This window comes from Leuciscus leuciscus (assembly GCF_965113295.1).
Source record: "Leuciscus leuciscus genome assembly, chromosome: 2".
In the NCBI taxonomy this organism is placed as follows: Eukaryota; Metazoa; Chordata; class Actinopteri; order Cypriniformes; family Leuciscidae; genus Leuciscus; species Leuciscus leuciscus.
This window is the reverse complement of record NC_138726.1, coordinates 39,551,528-39,571,565: the sequence shown is the minus strand read 5'-3', so window position 1 is coordinate 39,571,565 and position 20,038 is coordinate 39,551,528. Positions and strand designations below refer to the sequence as shown.

Genomic DNA, 20,038 nt, shown 5'->3' with positions numbered 1-20,038 from the left:
AAGATCATGTTCCATGAAGATATTTTGTAAATTTCCTGCCGTAAATATATAAAACATTTATTTTTGTGCATGAATGCAGCACAATCGTGAACATAAATGGTCAACTTTCGGCCAAATATTGTCCTATCCTAACAAACCATTCATCAATGGAAAGCTTATTTATTCAGCTTTCAGATTATGTATAAATCTAAATTTTTGGAAATTGAGATTTATAGATCATATGAAAGCTGAATAAATAAGCTTTTAATTGATGAATGGTTTGTTAGGATAGGACAATATTTGGTCGAGATACAACTATTTGAAAATCTGGAATCTGAGGGTGCAAAAAAATCGAAACATTGAGAAAATCGCCTTTAAAGTTGTTCATTTATGTTCGCAATTGTGCTGCATCCACTCACAAAAATAAATGTTTTATATATTTACGGTAGGAAATTTACAAAATATCTTCTTGGAACATGATCTTTACTTATTCAAATGATTTTTGGCATAAAAGAAAAATCGATAATTTTGACCTATACAATGTATTGTTGGCTATTTCCACAAATATACCCGTGCAACATGTGACTGGTTTTGTGGTCCAGGGTCACATATTATAAATAAAATGATATATTTTAAGATACTGTATATTCTTCAATGGATCTCTATTTATTCAGTCCTTACTCAGTCTTTTTAGCCAAAGTCTTTTTTTCTTTTCTTTTCTTTTTTTTCATTCTCAAATATGTCTTTGGTAAAGGTCAACAGGTTAAAAATGAATGGAACTGTACTTCCAGCGGAGGGTTTCAAACACTGAGGATAAAAAAAAAAACATTCTCTGATCTTTATCTCTGTGGTTTTGGTGTGCAAAATTAGCCACATCAAACAGTAAGGTGTGTTTGAATTTGTGTGAGTGCATGTACTTGTTGTGGAGGGGGCGGTTGACCTGAGGCTGGCTGCATGTTTTATCTTAACAAAGCAGACTTCCTGTAAGGCTCAATACTTCCTCCCAGGGTCCAGCCCAAGTGGTCACACCTGCACTAACAGACACCTAGAACCACACACCAACCAATGGTCACTGTAGGCTGTGATCCAGAAGAAAAAAAAATCATCAGAATACACTGTAAGCATACTGTACAAGGAATAATATTGTTGTTCATTACTATATACTATATAAGCTCATATAGAGGTAGGAACAGTGTTTGGTTCGAAATTAGAGGAGAAAATGGTTCAATTTATTGATGAAATTGAGCAGTCCAGTTTATGGCAGTGGGCAGAAAGCTGTTGGTAAGTCCATGGATTACTATATGGCAAGAGCTACATGAAGAATGAAATGGGACAAGACCGAACTGACCCGAAAAAACCCTCAATGCTGCTCTTACAGACAATTGCAACAACTGACCTGATGCGACCCTTATCCTAGACAAAGAGAAATTTGTTGCCGATTTAAAATTATGATAAAATGATTGTGCAAGCATTAAAAGGTTTGCCCAAATACAAGAAAAAACATTGTGACAGGAAATGAGAAGATGGCAGGGCAGCAGTTTTGGCTCTGTTATTCATCTTAAATAGGCACCACCTAACCCCATCCTTAAACATAACCATCACAGGTGCGTAAGCAGATTGTACGAAAACATACAAATGAGATCGGACAAATTCACACGAATTAGCCAACAATTCGTCAAAATGTAAAACGTGACGAATTGCCTCGAGATTGTGTTGACTATTCAAAAGGAAACAATCTACAGACAACCAGATGATCTACATGGTCTTCCTCTTGAGCAAAGCCAGCTGGAGATGGACCCAACTGCACCTCTGTCGCTTACAAAAAACAACAGAAGAACACAGACTGTTCAAGTCATCATGGAATCAAAACTGACCTCATTTACTGTTCATATCCCTCATTTCAATGCATCCTTTCCAAATTCCATAATTTAATGTTTTCACAATCCATTAATTTCAGTGCATAAAATTTTTACCCACATTTGTTGTTCTCTTTTATATCCTGTTTACTTTGGAAAATAACACATTACACAAGTAAAATGGGTGAGAATGCTATTTCATGTTGACTCAACAGGACATCCAACCACATTGATCTAAGGAGATCACTGCTTGCTACAATTTGAAGATTTATCTGTATCATTATGTAACAAGCTGTACGAGACAGTTGTATGATAAATGAGAAACTCAAATTCACTCATAAAAAAAGAAAATTAAATAATAGTGTCTACTTAGGAAAAATATAATGCTTCATATCTTGCTGCATTGTTTCAGCTGACTTTATACACTGATGCTAGTCAGAGTCTAATGTTCTTATATGTGCCATTTAACTTAGTTCCTCTGATTAAGTGAAGTCAAGTTTCTTGAGGGATAAAATATTTAACACAATATCATAAATAACGCTTTACACTGGACTAATTTACTGTTGATGTTTTATTTACTGAGATGAATATCATATGACTATGATGGTGTCTGGTGCATTTATTGGGCTGCCTGTCCACAAGTTCATCATGTGCTACATAGCGCTAAGATTTCTTTTCATTTTCTCTGTTCATTTGGAGTGAATAGATGCAATTTGCCTGTCTGGATGAATAATGATCAGGATGACTACAACTGAAGCTGAGATACATTTGCTTGTGGATGACTAAGAGTCGCATGATGGCACTCTAGGCTGAATTATCTTAAAGTTCCTGCAATGCAAGAGTGTGTTTTTGTTCTGAGAAAGAATGAATGAGCAACAATAATGTAAAAACTTTAAGACGCACACAAGTGTCCCTGTCATTCTAGTGGGCCCCATAGCTCCAAAACGCTTCCTCTTTCTAAATGTATTGCTCAAGTCAAGCCAGGATGACTCAGACACCATGTATCATCTGGACTGGAGCATGGAGTCTTAACCCGCTCTTAGTCCTTGCCAATAAAATGTCACTCATGGAAAAAAGGACTTATATAGCAATGGTTTAGTGAGGGATACTCTGAATGATTAACCGCAGTGAATTTTGGTGTGAGTCAGTATATGGTAGATATTTCCTATCTCTATATAAAGAACACATTAATTTTAACAAGGCAATATATGTATGTATATATATATATATATATATATATATATATATATATATATATATATATATATATATATATATATATATATATACAGTGGGTACAGAAAGTATTCAGACCCCCTTAAATGTTTCACTCTTTGTTATATTGCAGCCATTTGCTAAAATCATTTAAGTTCTTTTTTTTCCTCATTATTGTACACACAGCACCCCGTATTGACAGAAAAACACAGAATTGTTGACATTTTTGCACATTTATTAAAAAAGAAAAACTGAAATATCACATGGTCCTAAGGATTCAGACCCTTTGCTGTGACACTCATATATTTAACTCAGGTGCTGTCCATTTCTTCTGATCATCATTGAGATGGTTCTACACCTTCATTTGAGTCCAGCTGTGTTTGATTATACTGATTGGACTTGATTAGGAAAGCCACACACCTGTCTATATAAGACCTTACAGCTCACAGTGCATGTCAGAGCAAATGAGAATCATGACAATGACAATGACAATTTATTTGTATAGCACAATTAAAAACAACAGCTGTTAACCAATGTGCTTTCCACATAGACTCACAAATAACAACATATAATAAAAAATAATAATAATAAAAAATCATGAGGTCAAAGGAACTGCCTGAAGAGCTCAGAGACAGAATTGTGGCAAGGCACAGATCTGGCCAAGGTTACAAAAAAATGTCTGCTGCACTTAAGGTTCCTAAGAGCACAGTGGCCTCCATAATCCTTAAATGGAAGACGTTTGGAACGACCAGAACCCTTCCTAGAGCTGGCCGTCCGGCCAAACTGAGCTATCGGTGGAGAAGAGCCTTGGTGAGAGAGGTAAAGAAGAACCCAAAGATCACTGTGGCTGAGCTCCAGAGATGCAGTCGGGAGATGGGAGAAAGTTGTAGTAAGTCAACCATCACTGCAGGCATCCACCAGTCGGGGCTTTATGGCAGAGTGGCCCGACGGAAGCCTCTCCTCAGTGCAAGACACATGAAAGCACACCTGAAGGACTCCAAGATGGTGATAAATAAGATTCTCTGGTCTGATGAGACCAAGATAGAACTTTTTGGCCTTAATTCTAAGCGGTATGTGTGGAGAAAACCAGGCACTGCTCATCACCTGTCCAATACAGTTTCAACAGTGAAGCATGGTGGTGGCAGCATCATGCTGTGGGGGTGTTTTTCAGCTGCAGGGACAGGACGACTGGTTGCAATCGAGGGAAAGATGAATGCGGCCAAGTACAGGGATATCCTGGACGAAAACCTTTTCCAGAGTGATCTGGACCTCAGACTGGGCCGAAGGTTCATCTTCCAACAAGACAATGACCCTAAGCACACAGCTAAAATAACGAAGGAGTGGCTTCACAACAACTCCGTGACTGTTCTTGAATGGCCCAGCCAGAGCCCTCACTTAAACCCAATTGAGCATCTCTGGAGAGACCTGAAAATGGCTGTCCACCAACGTTTACCATCCAACCTGACAGAACTGGAGAGGATCTGCAAGGAGGAATGGCAGAGGATACCCAAATCCAGGTGTGAAAAACTTGTTGCATCTTTCCCAAAAAGACTCATGGCTGTATTAGATCAAAAGGGTGCTTCTACTAAATACTGAGCAAAGGGTCTGAATACTTAGGACCATGTGATATTTCAGTTTTTCTTTTTTAATAAATGTGCAAAAATGTCAACAATTCTGTGTTTTTCTGTCAATATGGGGTGCTGTGTGTACAATAATGAGGGAAAAAAAATTACTTAAATGATTTTAGCAAATGGCTGCAATATAACAAAGAGTGAAAAATGTAAGGGGGTCTGAATACTTTCCGTACCTACTGTATAAATTTGTTCAAGAATAGATAATCTTGTTGAGTAAAAGAGTTGATGATATTGTTAATGTTTTATGAATATATGTGTTGTGTTAAGTGATTCAGCAATGACTGATTATTTGACAAAGTGCAGTGGAAGCCATTTAACTCTTATTTGCACATTTGAAATTAGTTTTCTTAGATTTGTCCAACAATTGATGGTGAGGAGGGAATTAGAATTCTTCATAAAAAAAAAAATGTCTTACTTTCTCCATAAAATTTAAAGACTTAGATAATTTTACATGCTTTTGGAAATAACACAGGGAGATGGCCTGGTAGGCTAAATGTGTGTTCTATCTGTTTCAGACAATAGCCTACACCTCAATCAACCGCGCCATCTTGTGGTCATTTATTCTTCAAAATAATTTACGAAACTCAGACAGTACATGTTCAGAACAACATGAAGGTGAATAAATGACAGAATTTGACAGAAAAGCATACAATCCTCAGCAACATTAGAGCTAGAAAATGATCTTCACTTTTCATCCATCATTTTTAATAACTATAAAACCACTGCACCACTCCAACCTTAACTTGTTTAGTTGCCAAACACTAACTCATAAGGATACTACAAACTATAAAAACATATAATGTGCACTTCATTTGTGCGTTCCTCTTATTGTTACAAATTACCATAATTACTTCAACAATTCGTGAGCTTAGAATTATAAGGTTCTATCTCCACTTTTGGTCGAAATTGAGTTTTTGACATAATCTGATCCATTAGGTGTTTATTAATGCCTGTGTGGTGTTATTTTTGTAAAAAAAAAAAAAATGTGTTAGTAGTTATTAATAAAATAAAAAGGTTCCATCTCTCCATTGCCAGCTGGGATGTAAAAACTTTGATGCTCAATATCTCAGAACTACCCTAAACGGAGATAGAACCTTATAATTCTAAACTCACGAATTGTTGTCTGCATTATAACCACAAGTTTAGTCAGACATCTGGAGAGACTCTGTATTTAAAAAAAATGTGAGATGTCCATAGATGCAAAACTCCCAGAGGGATTGATTAGTCATTAAACAAAATATGTTACAAACAATCATCCCATACCTACTCCTAACAACAGAGAACAATACCAAGATGACCTTGAAAAGAAAAGTTCATCAAGACTTTGGAAAGGCCTTGTTTTAAAGTTTATACCAAAGTACTTCAAATTAAAAGGTGTTTGCTTATGCATGTGGATATTGTATGTGACAAGATGATGCTATAGACAGATCCATTCCTAATAGTGCAGAGCCATCACCTGGTTTATCATCAAAGCAACATATAGAAAACTGTAATTTGCATCAGTGTGGTTGGTATACAGATATTCATATTAAAACAACTGATGTTCCACTGTGGTTGGTACAGCTGTGCTGGGTGTCTGCTGAAGTGAGATACTCTGTGTCCTGAGGCTGTAATACATATCTTAATGATAGATAGATAGATAGATAGATAGATAGATAGATAGATAGATAGATAGATAGATAGATAGATAGATAGATAGATAGATAGATAGATAGATAGATAGATATGCATGTTAAATACTAAGAATTCATAACATGATGTAGGGGAAATTTATTTTAAAAAAGGAGTCCATCTTCGAACCTCAAAACAAATGTACTTTAAAAAGTAATAGTTTTTACCCTTTGCCATTATAACTGCTGCGGCTTAAACAATCATCTTCTAGCACGTTCTCCACGTTTGGCGTTGAGTCTCCTCCTCCGGTTAGTGCGCGAGCGCAGTCTGGAAATGCACTTCCGGTCGGTGAGACGTGGCTGACAGTGGAAAATCTTTCAGCAGAGAAATCGGGAGTCTGCTGGAGTGCTCCAACAGCTCCATCTCTTCTACTCAGCAGTGCCTGGATGGCAGGGTCAACCCGGAGTGAAAACTGTAGGAATTTCAGCAGGGTAAGATAAAACGTTTTTATTTATCGCTGCAAATCTGGTAGGCAGTGATTGTTTTTCAAGACACGCAACTTTGTATCGAGGTAGTTTGTAAGTTCAGTTGCTTTTATCGGAAACAATATTGCAGCAACGTTGGCTTTTGCGAATTTTTGTTCATTGCCAATAAGTATCAGATAAACACTGCTGGTTTTGCATTCGGACATTCTTTGCTTTTTTAATTAGTTTAGCAGCGAAACGCTGAAACTTTGCAAACTATAGAGTGAAAACGGTCGGAAAACGGTCTGGAATTTCTCGGGAATCTCACCGCTCCCTGAACTCGTGCACGTCCACACACTGTTCAAGCGTGCTGCTCCTGTGTGAATGTTAGCATACTGATTGTACAGCATTTTTGTCCACCCATAACGTGCATCATTGGTGTCATTTACATCGGTTAAAACTTAAAATCATTGTTTTATTTTGTTTTGTATATAAAACATAATAAAGGCCATTTAACTCTTATGTTAAGTTTCAGCATTGTATAAAAATCACCTGCTGGAGACAGCTGAACTCATTTAGCCTCATTATTATTGGGTGATGCTGTTGTTATACGGTTAGTTGGAAGATATTGTGTTAGGCCTGCCTCTAATGCATTATGTACTATCTATCATGTTTTAATTGTTTCATTTCTATTGCTTATAGGTTGTGTCCCTGTGTTGACAGTAACTACCTAAATGTGTGGTGTTTTGTCTGGGTTATGACTCGCATGGCCTTGGTCTTTTTGAATGTCTGTCTTTTTATGTGGTGTCTTCTGTTTACTGTGGGTTCTTTTTTTTCTTTTTTTTTTTTTTGGGATGTGGATAGAAGTGGAGGCACTTAGTCACCATATACAGACATTTCAATTTGTAGGTAAAGCCAAAGGGCTAATTCACCATGACTTCCATATTCAAGTGGCTTTTTAGAATTGCAGTTTTCGAATTATGAATAAAATGTCTTTCATATTTTAAAACATAAATTTAGAATTTTTAAGCTGTGGTTAACAGATTGCTATATAAGAACTACAACAGATGTCACATTTGTAAAGGTATTCGTATCCTTTTTATAGGTGCCGTGAGAATTTTTTTTATAAATAATGGTTCTAAAGAGACAAAAAAAGAAAAATTGTAATAAATTATGCAATGGTAATAATTTCACAGATTTCACTCAACCGTTCAAAAAGTTTAGGTTCTAGAAGAGTTGTGAAAGCAGTCTCTGATGCTCACCGTGTAATGCATTTAATTGATTAAAATTGAGTAAATTGGAAATAACTTTTCTATTTCATTATATTTCAGAAATTATTCTAATATGCTGATATTGTGCATTTCTTATCCACAGTGAACAATTGTGCTTGTGCTGCTTTCTGTTTTTGTGGAAACTGTCTTTAAAGGGGTAGTTCACCCAAAAATGAAAATTCTGTCAGTAATTACTCACCCTCATGTTGTTCCAACCCCGTAAGACCTTCGTTCATCTTCGGAACACAAATTAAGATATTTTTGATTAAATCTGAGAGCTGGCTCACTCCTCCATAGGCTTCTAAGACACTATAACTTGCTGGCCCAGAAAATGCATTAAAGACATCGTTAATATAGTCCAAGTGACTACAGTGGCTCAATCTTAAGTTTATAAAGCGACGAGAATACTTTTTGTGCGCAAAAAACCCCCAAAATAACGACTTTATTCCACTATTTATTTCCTTCTCTCTGGGACTCGAGTTTTTTCACTTAGTGTAATAGCGCAGCGCTTCTGTGTTGTACGTCACACGCACGACACACATGACCAGCATCGGCCAATAGTGAGCCTACATGGTGACGTGCAACACAGACGCGCTGCGCTAAAACACTACGTGAAAAAACTCGAGGCTCAGAGAGAAGGAAATTAATAGTGGAATAAAGTCGTTATTTTAGTTTTGCGCACAAAAAGTATTCTTGTCGCTTTATAAATTTAAGATTGAGCCACTGTAGTCACTTGGACTATATTAACGATGTCTTTAATGCATTTTCTGGGCCAGCAAGTTATAATGTCTTAGAAGCCTATGGAGGAGTGAGACAGCACTCAGATTTAATCAAAAATATCTTAATTTGTGTTCCGAAGATGAACGAAGGTCTGGGGTTGGAACAACATGAAGGTGAGTAATTACTGACAGAATTTTCATTTTTGGGTGAACTACCCCTTTAAGTTCAAAACAAGAGCATTTATAGTGTGACTCACATTTGATCAATTTAATGTGGCCTTGCTGAATAATAGTATTAATTGAATCTTAATCTTAATCTTACTGACTCCAAACTTTGAACTGTAGTGTATACAGAATAGTACATATTCCTGCTTGTGATGCTCTTGTTAAATTGCAACTCAAAGTTGCTCAAACACTGATATGAAAAAATAACTGTTTATTTCATTCGGGACTAAGAAACCCAGAACCTTATTAAAACTAATCTTTCCACTTCATGAAATTCTGTTTGAAGGCTCCTCTATTCCTTACAGCACCCTACATGTTTCTTCCACGTGCATTGCGGAGGTCTGGGCTGATGAGCGCAGGACCCGAGAGGCCCGTTTGGGCATTTGCTGTGCTGCTCCTTGGCGCCGCCCTACTGGCGTCATCCTTTGACGGGAAGATGATGGCTCAGACCGCTGTGGCCCAGGCAAAGACTGCAGCTGCAGGACCAGGACCATGGAGCATTAAGGACCTTGTAGACCTCCAGTACCTGGATGAGCTGTTCTCCGTCGACAACCTAGATGTTTGGTTCTGCTCCCTCTTGGGATCGATTGCCATCGGACTTAGTGGTATCTTTCCGCTTTTAGTGATACCCATTGAAGCTGGAACAACTTTAAAAACTGAGGGTAAGTCACATTTATATGCTTGCGTGCTATTTGTGATGTAGGCCTGTGTGTGTAACCAGCTCATTGTAACAACTAATCTAGCATCAGGTTACATACTAACCAGGTCAGGTTGATTGTGTTACAGTTAGAGCTGATCCAGATATTCGCAGCTGTGTCCCGGTGCTGACTAATGGACAGGCATCTGTATTTGTGTGTCTTTTCTTTGTTCCGTCCTTTAGGTTGAAAAGGTTTTCTTTTCTTGCCCTGCGCAGGTCATCTATAATTTGAGCAGAATGGAAAAAATTAGATGATTCTGGTCACACATCAGGCCTAGTGTGACAAACGGACATGTGTTTGTTATTAATACAAACAAGAGAGAATCAGCTTGTAGATTGATGCAGGTCTTCACACAGTTGTCTGGTTAATATAAGGCAAGGCTTTTGTGGCACTTCCTCCTTTTAATTCAAGATCATGTTCTCTGTGGGATTTTTTCCCTTTGCTCCTTTTGACCGGTTCCTCAGTCTTTTGTTTTTCGTACCATGTTAAAGTAATTTCCCAGCCACTAAATAAGCCACATTTATAATATAAAAAATGTTTTAAAGGAGACTAATATGGGATCAAGACCAATCCTGAAATTAATCTGTAAAAAGCAGTGTTTATTTAATTTTTGTTTGTTATTTTGTATTTGTTTTATTTTATTTGAAATAATACAGGTTCATCCTGGTTATACTACACTTCCCTGTTAGTTAGCTGACAATGTGTAAGCAAAGCTAAAATATTTCATAGCTTGCTCAGTTACTCATGGAAGCTTGTTTCACCACAGAATAAACCATTTTAAAAGATAATTATTTTTCTCACAGTTGCTAGTTTACATCTTGCAATTCTGACTTTTCTCAGAATTGTGAGATATAAATTCGCTGTTGCGAGTTATAGTAGTCCAGTTCTGAGGGGAAAAATATTATATATATATATATATATATATATATATATATATATATATATATATATATATATATATATATATATATATATATATATATATATAGTGAGAGAGAGTGACACGTGATGGCCAAGTATGGTAACCCATACTTGGAATTTGACCTCTGCATTTAACCCATCCAAGTTAATGCACACACATTAGGAGCAGAGTAGTGAGTAGTTAACACACAGACACTGCAAACGTGGATACACACACCCAGAGCAGCGGGCAGCCTTTGTGTGGCGCCCGGGGAGCGATTAGGGGTTAGGTGCCTTGCTCAAGGGCACCTCAGTCATTTCCCACCGGTTCTGGAATCGAACCAGCAACCTTTGGGTTACCAGTTCAACTCCCTAACCACTAGGCCATGACTGCCCCAAATATATATATATATATATATCTCAGTTTATATCTGACAATTCTGACTTTTTCTCGCAATTACGAGTTTATATCTCGTGATTCTGAGAAAAAAAAGTCCGAATTTTCCACTGTATTCATTATATGATATAAATGATCTTGCAGAGAGATTATCCGACCGACACTGAGAAAAATGTTGTGTGAGCATGCTTGACCTTGAAAAGAATTTGTTGAGCAATCACATCTTCAGCTACACCTGTCATGGCTTGTCCAAATAATTATTGATGTAGTGGACGTTCAAGAGAAGAGCCAACAGAACCATAATAGGAAATGCAAAAAAGTGTGCTGCACAGTACCATTATATGGTGAACAGGTTGGTCTCTAAAGACCTTTGCAGAGGGCAATGCTGCAGTGAAACTTTTGTCTGTGATGATATCAGTCATGCAGAAATAGATCAGAGTCTGGCAGTGGATCCCACTCAGGAAGTAGACCGGCTTAAGAGAAGGTCTGTTCTGACCTACCAGTGTAGGGTGTAGTGGGCAGGACAGTAGAGGTTTAGATGGAATTATAAGCAATTTAGGTGTGTCCTGTTACTGTACCACAGAGACTCACCACGTGATTCTCAAAGCAGTGGTGAATAATGGTGTTAGATATTTTAGGCCTGTTATATTCCCACACTTTAGGGTTGCAAAACTATCTTATTACAGCTTTGCAGCTTCAAAACCTAAACTGAATGGAAAAACAAAATAATTGTTAAAGATATGTAAGAATTTGTAGAATGATTGTGCAACTGTATAGAGGTTTCTTCGTCTGCCATCTGCTATGTGTGAAGGATTTGCTCAGTTTTTTTAACACAACAAGATGCACATCAAGCATTTTTTGTCATGTTTATGAAGTGGCGCTGATGCTTTCACACTGATTGCAGCTGGGTGTCAGAAGCTGAAGAAGCTGCTGAGTTTTGCCATTGGTGGTCTCCTAGGAGACGTGTTTCTCCACCTCCTTCCTGAAGCCTGGGCTTACACTTCCAGTCCTGGTGAGAAATCTCACATTATATATAACATTTGCTGTTGGTCATGCATTAATCATTATCTGTGTGCTCTTTTTCTTTCACAGTCTTTGGAATGGGAATCTCTTAGGGAACTATGCGTTTTTAACATTTTACCATCAATAGTCTAGTCCAGTAATTGACCCTTAACTAAACCCCGTCCCCTTGGTAACTCTGGCTCAGTCTCTTATATTCACTTTGGTACTGGAATCGATATGAAAAAAAAAAGGCTCACACAGTGCAATTCACAGCTTCCATCGACATTAAAAATAGAAACACACAGAACTTCAATAAACTAGATATAATATTCAATAAATAGATAAGACCAAAAGCTTGTCATATATTTTGAATAAAGGCAGGATTGGTCCATATACAATAGCCTGCAGTTTTTAAGGCAGAGCCATTGATTTTCTTTGTTGTTGTTTTTTAGTGTTGACAGTATACTTTTATAGAATTCATATTTTGAATTATTTACTTTTATATTTTCATTTTATTTAAATTATAGTTTACATACAATTTTATAGTTTTATATTATGTTATATATATATCTTTATTTATTTATTTATTTATATTAGTAATGTTACTAAAACGTTTTTCATCTGTTTATTTATTTTAATTTTTCAATTACTTAAATGCTTTTTAATAGTTTTAGTTAATAGATGAAGCTTAGTGAAGTTACATTTTTTTTTATTATTCTTAGATTTATATAGAAAAGGAACATTTCTCTTTCTCTCCCCTTTTTGTGTGTATATGCTGGATAGATGGGTCCCAGAGACACTATCGTACGCAGGGTTTGTGGGTGATAGGGGGTCTGCTGTCTTTTCTGATCTTGGAGAAGATGTTCCCTGATGAAGACAGTGACTCAGAGAGCAGAGCTACCTGCCAAAAAGCCAAAGTAAGTTACATGTGCTTTTGCCCTGTCACTTCATTTCCTCACCTGCCATTTTTAACTATTTAACAACCTTTTAGCCTATAATGTAGTTCCATGCATGTTATATGGCAATAGTTTATACACTACATATTCCAGCACTTTGAATCAGTTTAATTGATAAAGTGGAACATTGCAGTTCTGAACCTCATGGGGGAGCCAAAAGAACGATGGTGGAGTTGTGCACTCAACAGAATCACATACATTTATTATGCATCCACTCAAACTCCACCAAGCCTCATGTAGTAAACAATCAGAATGCAGTTGGAATATTTATAAATCTATTTTATCTATTTAATTTTTCGCGTTATTTAACTTAAAAAGTACTACTATTAAAAAAAAAAAATTATACTGGCACATTTTCCTTTTGAGGACTGGCTAAAAAAGGAGTAATAGTTTGTTGTGTCTGCTTTCTTCATGTTTTGTTAACAATGTCCCAAGTGTCATAAATATTTATATAAATGTATAAATATATTTTGAGTCTCTGGGAAAAGCTTGACAGACTTTGAATGTTTGGCCAAACCTGAGTCTGAGCTTCTCTCTTGTTCATTTCAGTTCTTAATGCCAACTGCTATTAGCTTTTACCAGTTCTTATAAATAATTATTGTTTAAACATGTTATTAAGATTAAAATGTTTTGGTGAGCACACATAGGGAAGGTATACTACTGACGGAATAATTAATGCTATAGACCTTATGCGCCAGAGAAACAAGCGCGCAGCCATCTTTAAAATATTGTCTTTAAACTTCCGTTTTTGTGGTCGCTCTGTAGATCTCTGGCATTGCTGTCCAGGAGTAAAATAGCTTTTGAAGTGGATTTACTTAATGTAAAGTTAACGAAAGTTATCATGAGGATTGTAATGTTTATAGCACGTCTTAACAAATGTCAGTAGACCGGGAAGATTTTAAAACGAGCTGCTCATTCATAAATACGCAAGATCGCCGTGAAAATACAGACCGGAAGACAAAAGACGACAAGCGCAGCGCTGAAAAGGGGCGGGGCTACATAAGGTCTACAGGAATGTTGTGGAGTCTCGAATCATGAATCACTGTTTGTGTCAGATGGATATACATTATTTTTCTTTCACAGTCTTTGGAATGGGAGTCGCATGGGAAAACTATGCCTTTTAAATTTTTTATCATCAATAGTCTAGTCCAGTATTTGACCCTACACTTAACCCCGTCCTCTTGGTAACTCTGGCTCTGTCTCTCATATTCACTATGGTAAAGGAATCAATATGGAAAAATGGCACTAAGTAACATTTACTTTGAAGCAAATGTTGTGGAGTCTTAAATCATAAATTACTGTTCGTGTCAGACAGATATTCAAAATCCCAATTCATGTCCTATTCAAATACCAACAGGACCATTCCTGGCATTCAAGAGGAACACAAACCTCTTTATTCTGGGCTCGTTTCAGTATATTGCATCAGTGCCAGTTAAACACACACACAAGTTTTCACTTTGCAAGCTCCACCCCAAGGGAGATAACAGCTTAAGGCCTTAAAATATTTGCTCTTAGATGCTTCCTAAGACAAATGAATAACATATTTGTTCTGCTTATTTTCAATTGTAGGCATGGCATGGCTTGCTTTGTCAACAAATAAACACCCATTTACAAATAAAGTTATAGTGTCCATCTTTACACCTCCATGTTTGTTTCTTTTAGTCTGGTCCCTTTTTCTAATTTTCTAGCTTTGTGCACTGCATGTGAAACGAGAAATGTGCTTGGATGGATCTACTCTCGCTTTTTTTAGAGGGAGTCTTGGGTACCTTGGTCACTCAAATCGCACAAAACAGAGGAGCTTGCAGTGCCTGTGATGTTAGATGTCCATTTTACACCCACTCTCTGCCTGCCCTTCTAATTATAACTTTTAATTTGACTTGGATTATGACTTTTATCTGTTTGTAAATGTCTACATTTGAGTCTTCTGTCTAGCTTACGGGAGACCTGTGAGTTTGATTGATAGCCTCTGCTCTGTTTAGGTAGCTAAAAATAGTGTCTAGCAGGAAGCAGCTGCCACCAGCATTCCATCAGCAGACAGACGGGCCACAGAAGTCTGCCACGGTGCACAGAAACCACAGCTGAGAGGCTAGAACAGGGAGGAAGCGTCAACTTCTGTTATTACATTATGAAAGGCTCGTTGCTGTAGTGACGATTCTTTTCTCACAGTCAGCTTTTGCCAGCCAGCCAGCCAAGTACTGTCTCAAAAAACTGATGTAGAAAGAATTGACAACTAAAAAGATTTTTAGGCTTTGAGTGTGAGCTAATATTTGGTTGAAATGGAGCTAAACTGAGTGTTATCAGTCTGCTGAGGATTTAGTCTGTTTAATTTGAGAATTAAAGGATTACTTGTAGTCATTTACAGCTTATCTATGTACAGAGTGCTGTGCATTCCCACGGACAAGTTCGATATTTTCGATAGTTAATAAAAATGAATGGAAAATGTTTATAGCAGTGTCTTTGTAATGGAGCTGACAAACAGGCAGCAGTGGGAGTAAATTGTTGAAGAAAAAGTTTCTTTAATGTTTTTTATACAAGTATTTTATGTTTGCCAAGGCTAATTTGATCAAAATACAGTAAGAGTAATATTGTGAAATATATTTTAAAATGTAATTTATTCCTCTGATGGTAAAGCTGAATTTTCAGCATCATTACTCCAGGCTTTACTTCACTATCACATGATCATTCAGAAATCATTCTAATATGATGATTTCCTGCTCAAGAAACATTTATTATCAATGTTGAAAGCAGTTGTGCTGCTTAATATTTTTGTGTAAAATGTCACTGTCACGTTTGATCAATTTAATACATCCATGCTGAATATAAGTATTGATTTGTTTTGAATGGGTTTTAAATCCAAGGTTTATTTGAAGGTGGGGAAATTGTCTTTTTGCTTGTGGTCTTGAATGCTGTGAAATGATCCCAGATTAGAATGGCTTATTGTGGCGTTTTCTCTCCCCATATTAGTCCTCTTCAACAGATACGAGCAGCGAGGTCTCTGTGTCCCCACAAACAAATGGCATCTGCTCAAACAACAACTCCGACTCCAAGCCAAAGACTGACATCAGCCCTTACACAGAGCCAGAGAAAATAAAGGTAAGATGCACACACTAATCATGCCTTGTGCACAATAAAAGGTCTAAGTGGTCATTATATTATTATTATTTTTATTATAGACAAGTACATCTAAATCTGGGACTGTTTCCTTCTTAACAATCATACAGCATTTGAAAAGTCTTATCTATTATCTTTCTCTTCCATTTACTGAATATGCAATGCTTCATTATTTCTTCAGACAAGTGGTTATCTAAACCTTCTTGCTAACTGCATTGATAACTTCACTCACGGGCTGGCAGTGGCAGGAAGCTTCTTAGTAAGCCGAAAGGTAAGAGCAAATGGACCAATTCCACATAAAAGTGATTCGGCAGTACTACTGTCTTGCAAGGGTGATTGTTATATAAATAGATTCAGTTACTGTATAAATATAGTATGCTTTGGCCACTTTTAAGCATTTTAAAACTTCTATTTTAAAGCATTTAAGGGTTCTCCCATGATTCTTTTGGACCATTGCAAACCGTGAGATAGAGATGTTCATGTGATGTGTGGTAATATTTATAGTGCAGCAGTATTTATATGGCTTATGTGAAGTTGAAGTCCAGGTGGAGAAGCATAAGGCTCCCAGCATGCGTGGGGAGGGAGTTTCAGAGGAAATGGACTTGGTGCAACATACTTGCACATAAAAACACACTTTTACACATTTGCTCACTGGCCTGGACATACATATTTGGCTGCATAAATGCAAGGCAGAGTACTGATGGAGAACTGCCATTTTACGGTTTTCTCTACCTCCCCCATAGCCTCTGTTGACATTTCAGTTAAACATATGTGCCAAATTACGAAACATAATATGGTTTCACTGCCATGTCATGATTCTATTAGAAAACAAGGGCTTGGCTTACTAAATAATTAGTTTATTCTGAGAACTTTACAATGTCTTACTTTACCTGTCCTAACAGGTTGGTTTCTTAACAACGTTCGCTATTTTGCTTCATGAGATCCCTCATGAGGTACGTATCTCAATATCTTGAGTCTCTTGAGTTTCAGCCAAGTAATTGTTATAAGGAAGCAATGCATTTCATTTTTAGCTGATCGATAATCATTTATAGTCATTCCAACAGTTACTGTACATGAATTGTCCCAGTACTTACCAGTTTCTGTTGCTGTACATTCATTTGTCTTGATGGAAAGGTGGGCGATTTTGCTATTTTGCTGCGAGCAGGCTTTGACCGTTGGAAAGCCACCCGTATGCAGCTCTCTACAGCATTAGGAGGAGTCCTGGGGGCGTGTTTTGCTCTTTGCTCCCAATCACATCATGGGGCAGGTGAGACATCTCGTAGTCTCAGACTATACATTATATGCATTACCATTAAAAAAAAAAAAAAATCTTTTCTTTTATTCCATCTTATTGAAAAATCTTACCTACCCCAAACTTTTGGATGGTAGTGTATCTTTGATCTTGAGTGGATCATCTTTCTTCTGATGTCAGTGTTTGTTCCCATTCTTAACATGATTTTTAGCAGCTACTGATGCTTAATAAATAATCATTGTCTTTGTTTGGGTTTTCCACAAAATAAACATTTGTTCATCCTATTCTGGACTTTATATGTGGATCAGTGTGCTTAATATAAGATCCTTATCAAACATTATTCAGTGTTGATTCTACTCATTTGCGTCTTTATAGAGAATGCCACTGCCTGGATCCTGCCCTTCACCTCAGGTGGCTTTATTTACATCGCCTTGGTCAATGTGGTACCTGATCTGCTAGAAGAGACCAACCCTAGGTAAGGTCCACTTCCACCTCCCACATGTAAAATTCCTCTCATACTTCACATATTAAATGACTGAATGTCCATGACCATGTCCCCTGTTCCCACAGGAACTCCTTTCTGCAGGTTCTGCTGTTGTTTTGTGGGATTGCAGTCATGGCTCTTCTCTCAGTCGTCATGGACTAGCCACAGGCGAGCGCTGCTTTTTTCAAGGGACGTTTAGAGTGTCACCTAGAATGGACTATTCACTTCACTGTTTCAGCTTTAAATAATTTACACATTTTTGTCACCCCAAAGACCGTGTGAGGAAAGACCAAATAAAGAAACAGCCTTGACAATCAGGTGTGATTTTAGCCTTATCTTTCAAACACCAGGAACCATCTGTGTCCAGATTACATTTAGACATAACTCATGATGCCTTATAAGCACCAGCTGAAACTGAAGGGAAATACAGATTTGTGCAAATGGTGCTCCAAATTAACAGTAGTTGTTTTGGTTCAAATACCAAATATCAAATACCTAAGCTGCTCCTATTTTGCAGTCTTGTTCATAATCATGTTCCAGCCTGGTGTCAATGACTTATGCTCAGTAAGAAGAACCTGTTACTTTCCATTGTCAGTAGGTTTCATCACTGTGTTTTGCTTTAATTGTAAGTCAACATAATGGACATGCAAACACTGTACAGGCACATACACTTACATAATCCGATTTTTGATGGTCATCATCATTTCTTTTTTAAAAAGCTTATTGCTTCACTTTTATAAATTAATCTGTGGAAGTTAAATCTATTAAAGCTCCTTTCACACTTCATTTGCTCAAGACATCCATGCATGAGTACATATTCCTCTTGCACATACATCATTGAATACACTCCTTCTGTCAAACACTTTTGAAAATACTCAACAGGCCTTATTTTCTTACAGTATTTACTCTTGTTATTGATTATATCCTGATAGCCACTACATTGCTGCATTTCATTTTAATTCTCTGATTTTCTGTTCGCTGTGGTCCTGGCATTGCGATTCAGAGTTTTGAGTGATTTAGTCTTGATAGATTGATAGATTCATAAGCAGACAGTTCTTTTACTCTAATGACTTGGTGCCATTTCATACATTTCGATCAAATTTTTAAAGAAGATAATGAAATAGTTGATAAATGGATTTCCTGTTTTGCCAGTTTTGTACATGGAATGTTACTGAAAGAATGTTCTGAACGCATCACTTGGCAGGTCAGAACGGTCTTTGCCAAAATGTAAATATTTGAAAAGAGATTATATTTATTCTATTAACAATGTCATGTTGAAAGAAAAATGTATAACTTTTAAGACTTGAGTCCTCCCATTGTATAGTTGAAATAAAGATATGTTCCTGTTTGATTTAAACCTGTTGTTGTGTTTTTTTTTATTTTTTTTTATGATTGAACTTTGTGCAGCTTTCACTTGTAGAATCACCACTGCAATCCAGCACTGTAGAAACTCTTTAGAAATGTATTTGGTAGTTCAGCTGACTGTTTAAATCTCAATCATTTGCTAACCTTCGAACCAAATGTCTATTCAGATTAAGACTTAATAATGGATGATTGAAATTTCTAATAACTCGTATTCAGTGCAAATGAATAGAAACACTAAAAATGTATGTTATTGTGTCAGTTAAAGGGATAGGTCACCAGAAAATAAATAAACATTTCAGGACCATGTTTTAATCAACATTTAACATCGACTGCCTTTTCTATTTTAGTTTTTCTAAATTGCTAACATTATGTTTGAGTTTTTATTTTATTTTAATTTTTTTAGATGCAGAACAATTCTCTAGATTGCTTCATGTAGCCTACTGTCTGTGGTAAATGTCCACCAATTGAATTGATGCATGTTGAGTGTGAGTGTCTTTCCTGCATCAAAACGGGTCTTTTCTATTGTATTAGCATTAATGGATCCTAAATGACATTTAGCAGTTCTGGTTTGCATATCAGAATGACTTTTCAGGAAAATGCAGTACCTTCCGGAAGATGCATTTAATCATGAGGGCGCATAGGTTTCTCATGACCTGCTGAATTACCAGCTATCCCTTGGCTGTTATGCCCATGTGGAGGAACTATTTTCAGGGTTCCCACGGGTCCTTGAAAGTTTGTGAATCTGAAAAAAATATTTCAAGGCCCTGGAAAGTTTTTGAAAATAAACATACATAGATACAGGTCCTTGAAAGTGCTTGAATTAATTTTGTACAAGACGTTTTCTGGAAAAAAAAATCCATATTATTCCCTCTGGTCCGCTAATGTGTTATTTCGCCAAC

The 20,038-nt window shown here is 36.8% G+C and overlaps 1 protein-coding gene across 2 annotated transcripts; it reads left to right on the top strand.

The window, feature by feature from the left end:
• The first annotated feature begins 6,623 nt into the window (after window positions 1-6,623).
• slc39a13 (solute carrier family 39 member 13) lies at window positions 6,624-19,131 on the top strand. Of its 2 annotated transcripts, none has more exons than XM_082150907.1 (10): window positions 6,624-6,786; window positions 9,261-9,636; window positions 11,874-11,981; window positions 12,755-12,888; window positions 15,892-16,020; window positions 16,220-16,309; window positions 16,941-16,991; window positions 17,173-17,305; window positions 17,666-17,765; window positions 17,861-19,131. In XM_082150907.1, exons 1-10 carry the CDS (start codon window positions 6,742-6,744, stop codon window positions 17,934-17,936), a joined length of 1,242 nt encoding a protein of 413 aa, XP_082007033.1. In that variant the 5' UTR covers window positions 6,624-6,741; the 3' UTR covers window positions 17,937-19,131. The 2 variants fall into 2 exon arrangements, with proteins under 2 accessions (XP_082007033.1, XP_082007034.1); XM_082150908.1 differs by having other exon boundaries at window positions 6,627-6,786; window positions 9,280-9,636.
• The last annotated feature ends 907 nt before the right edge of the window (window positions 19,132-20,038 follow it).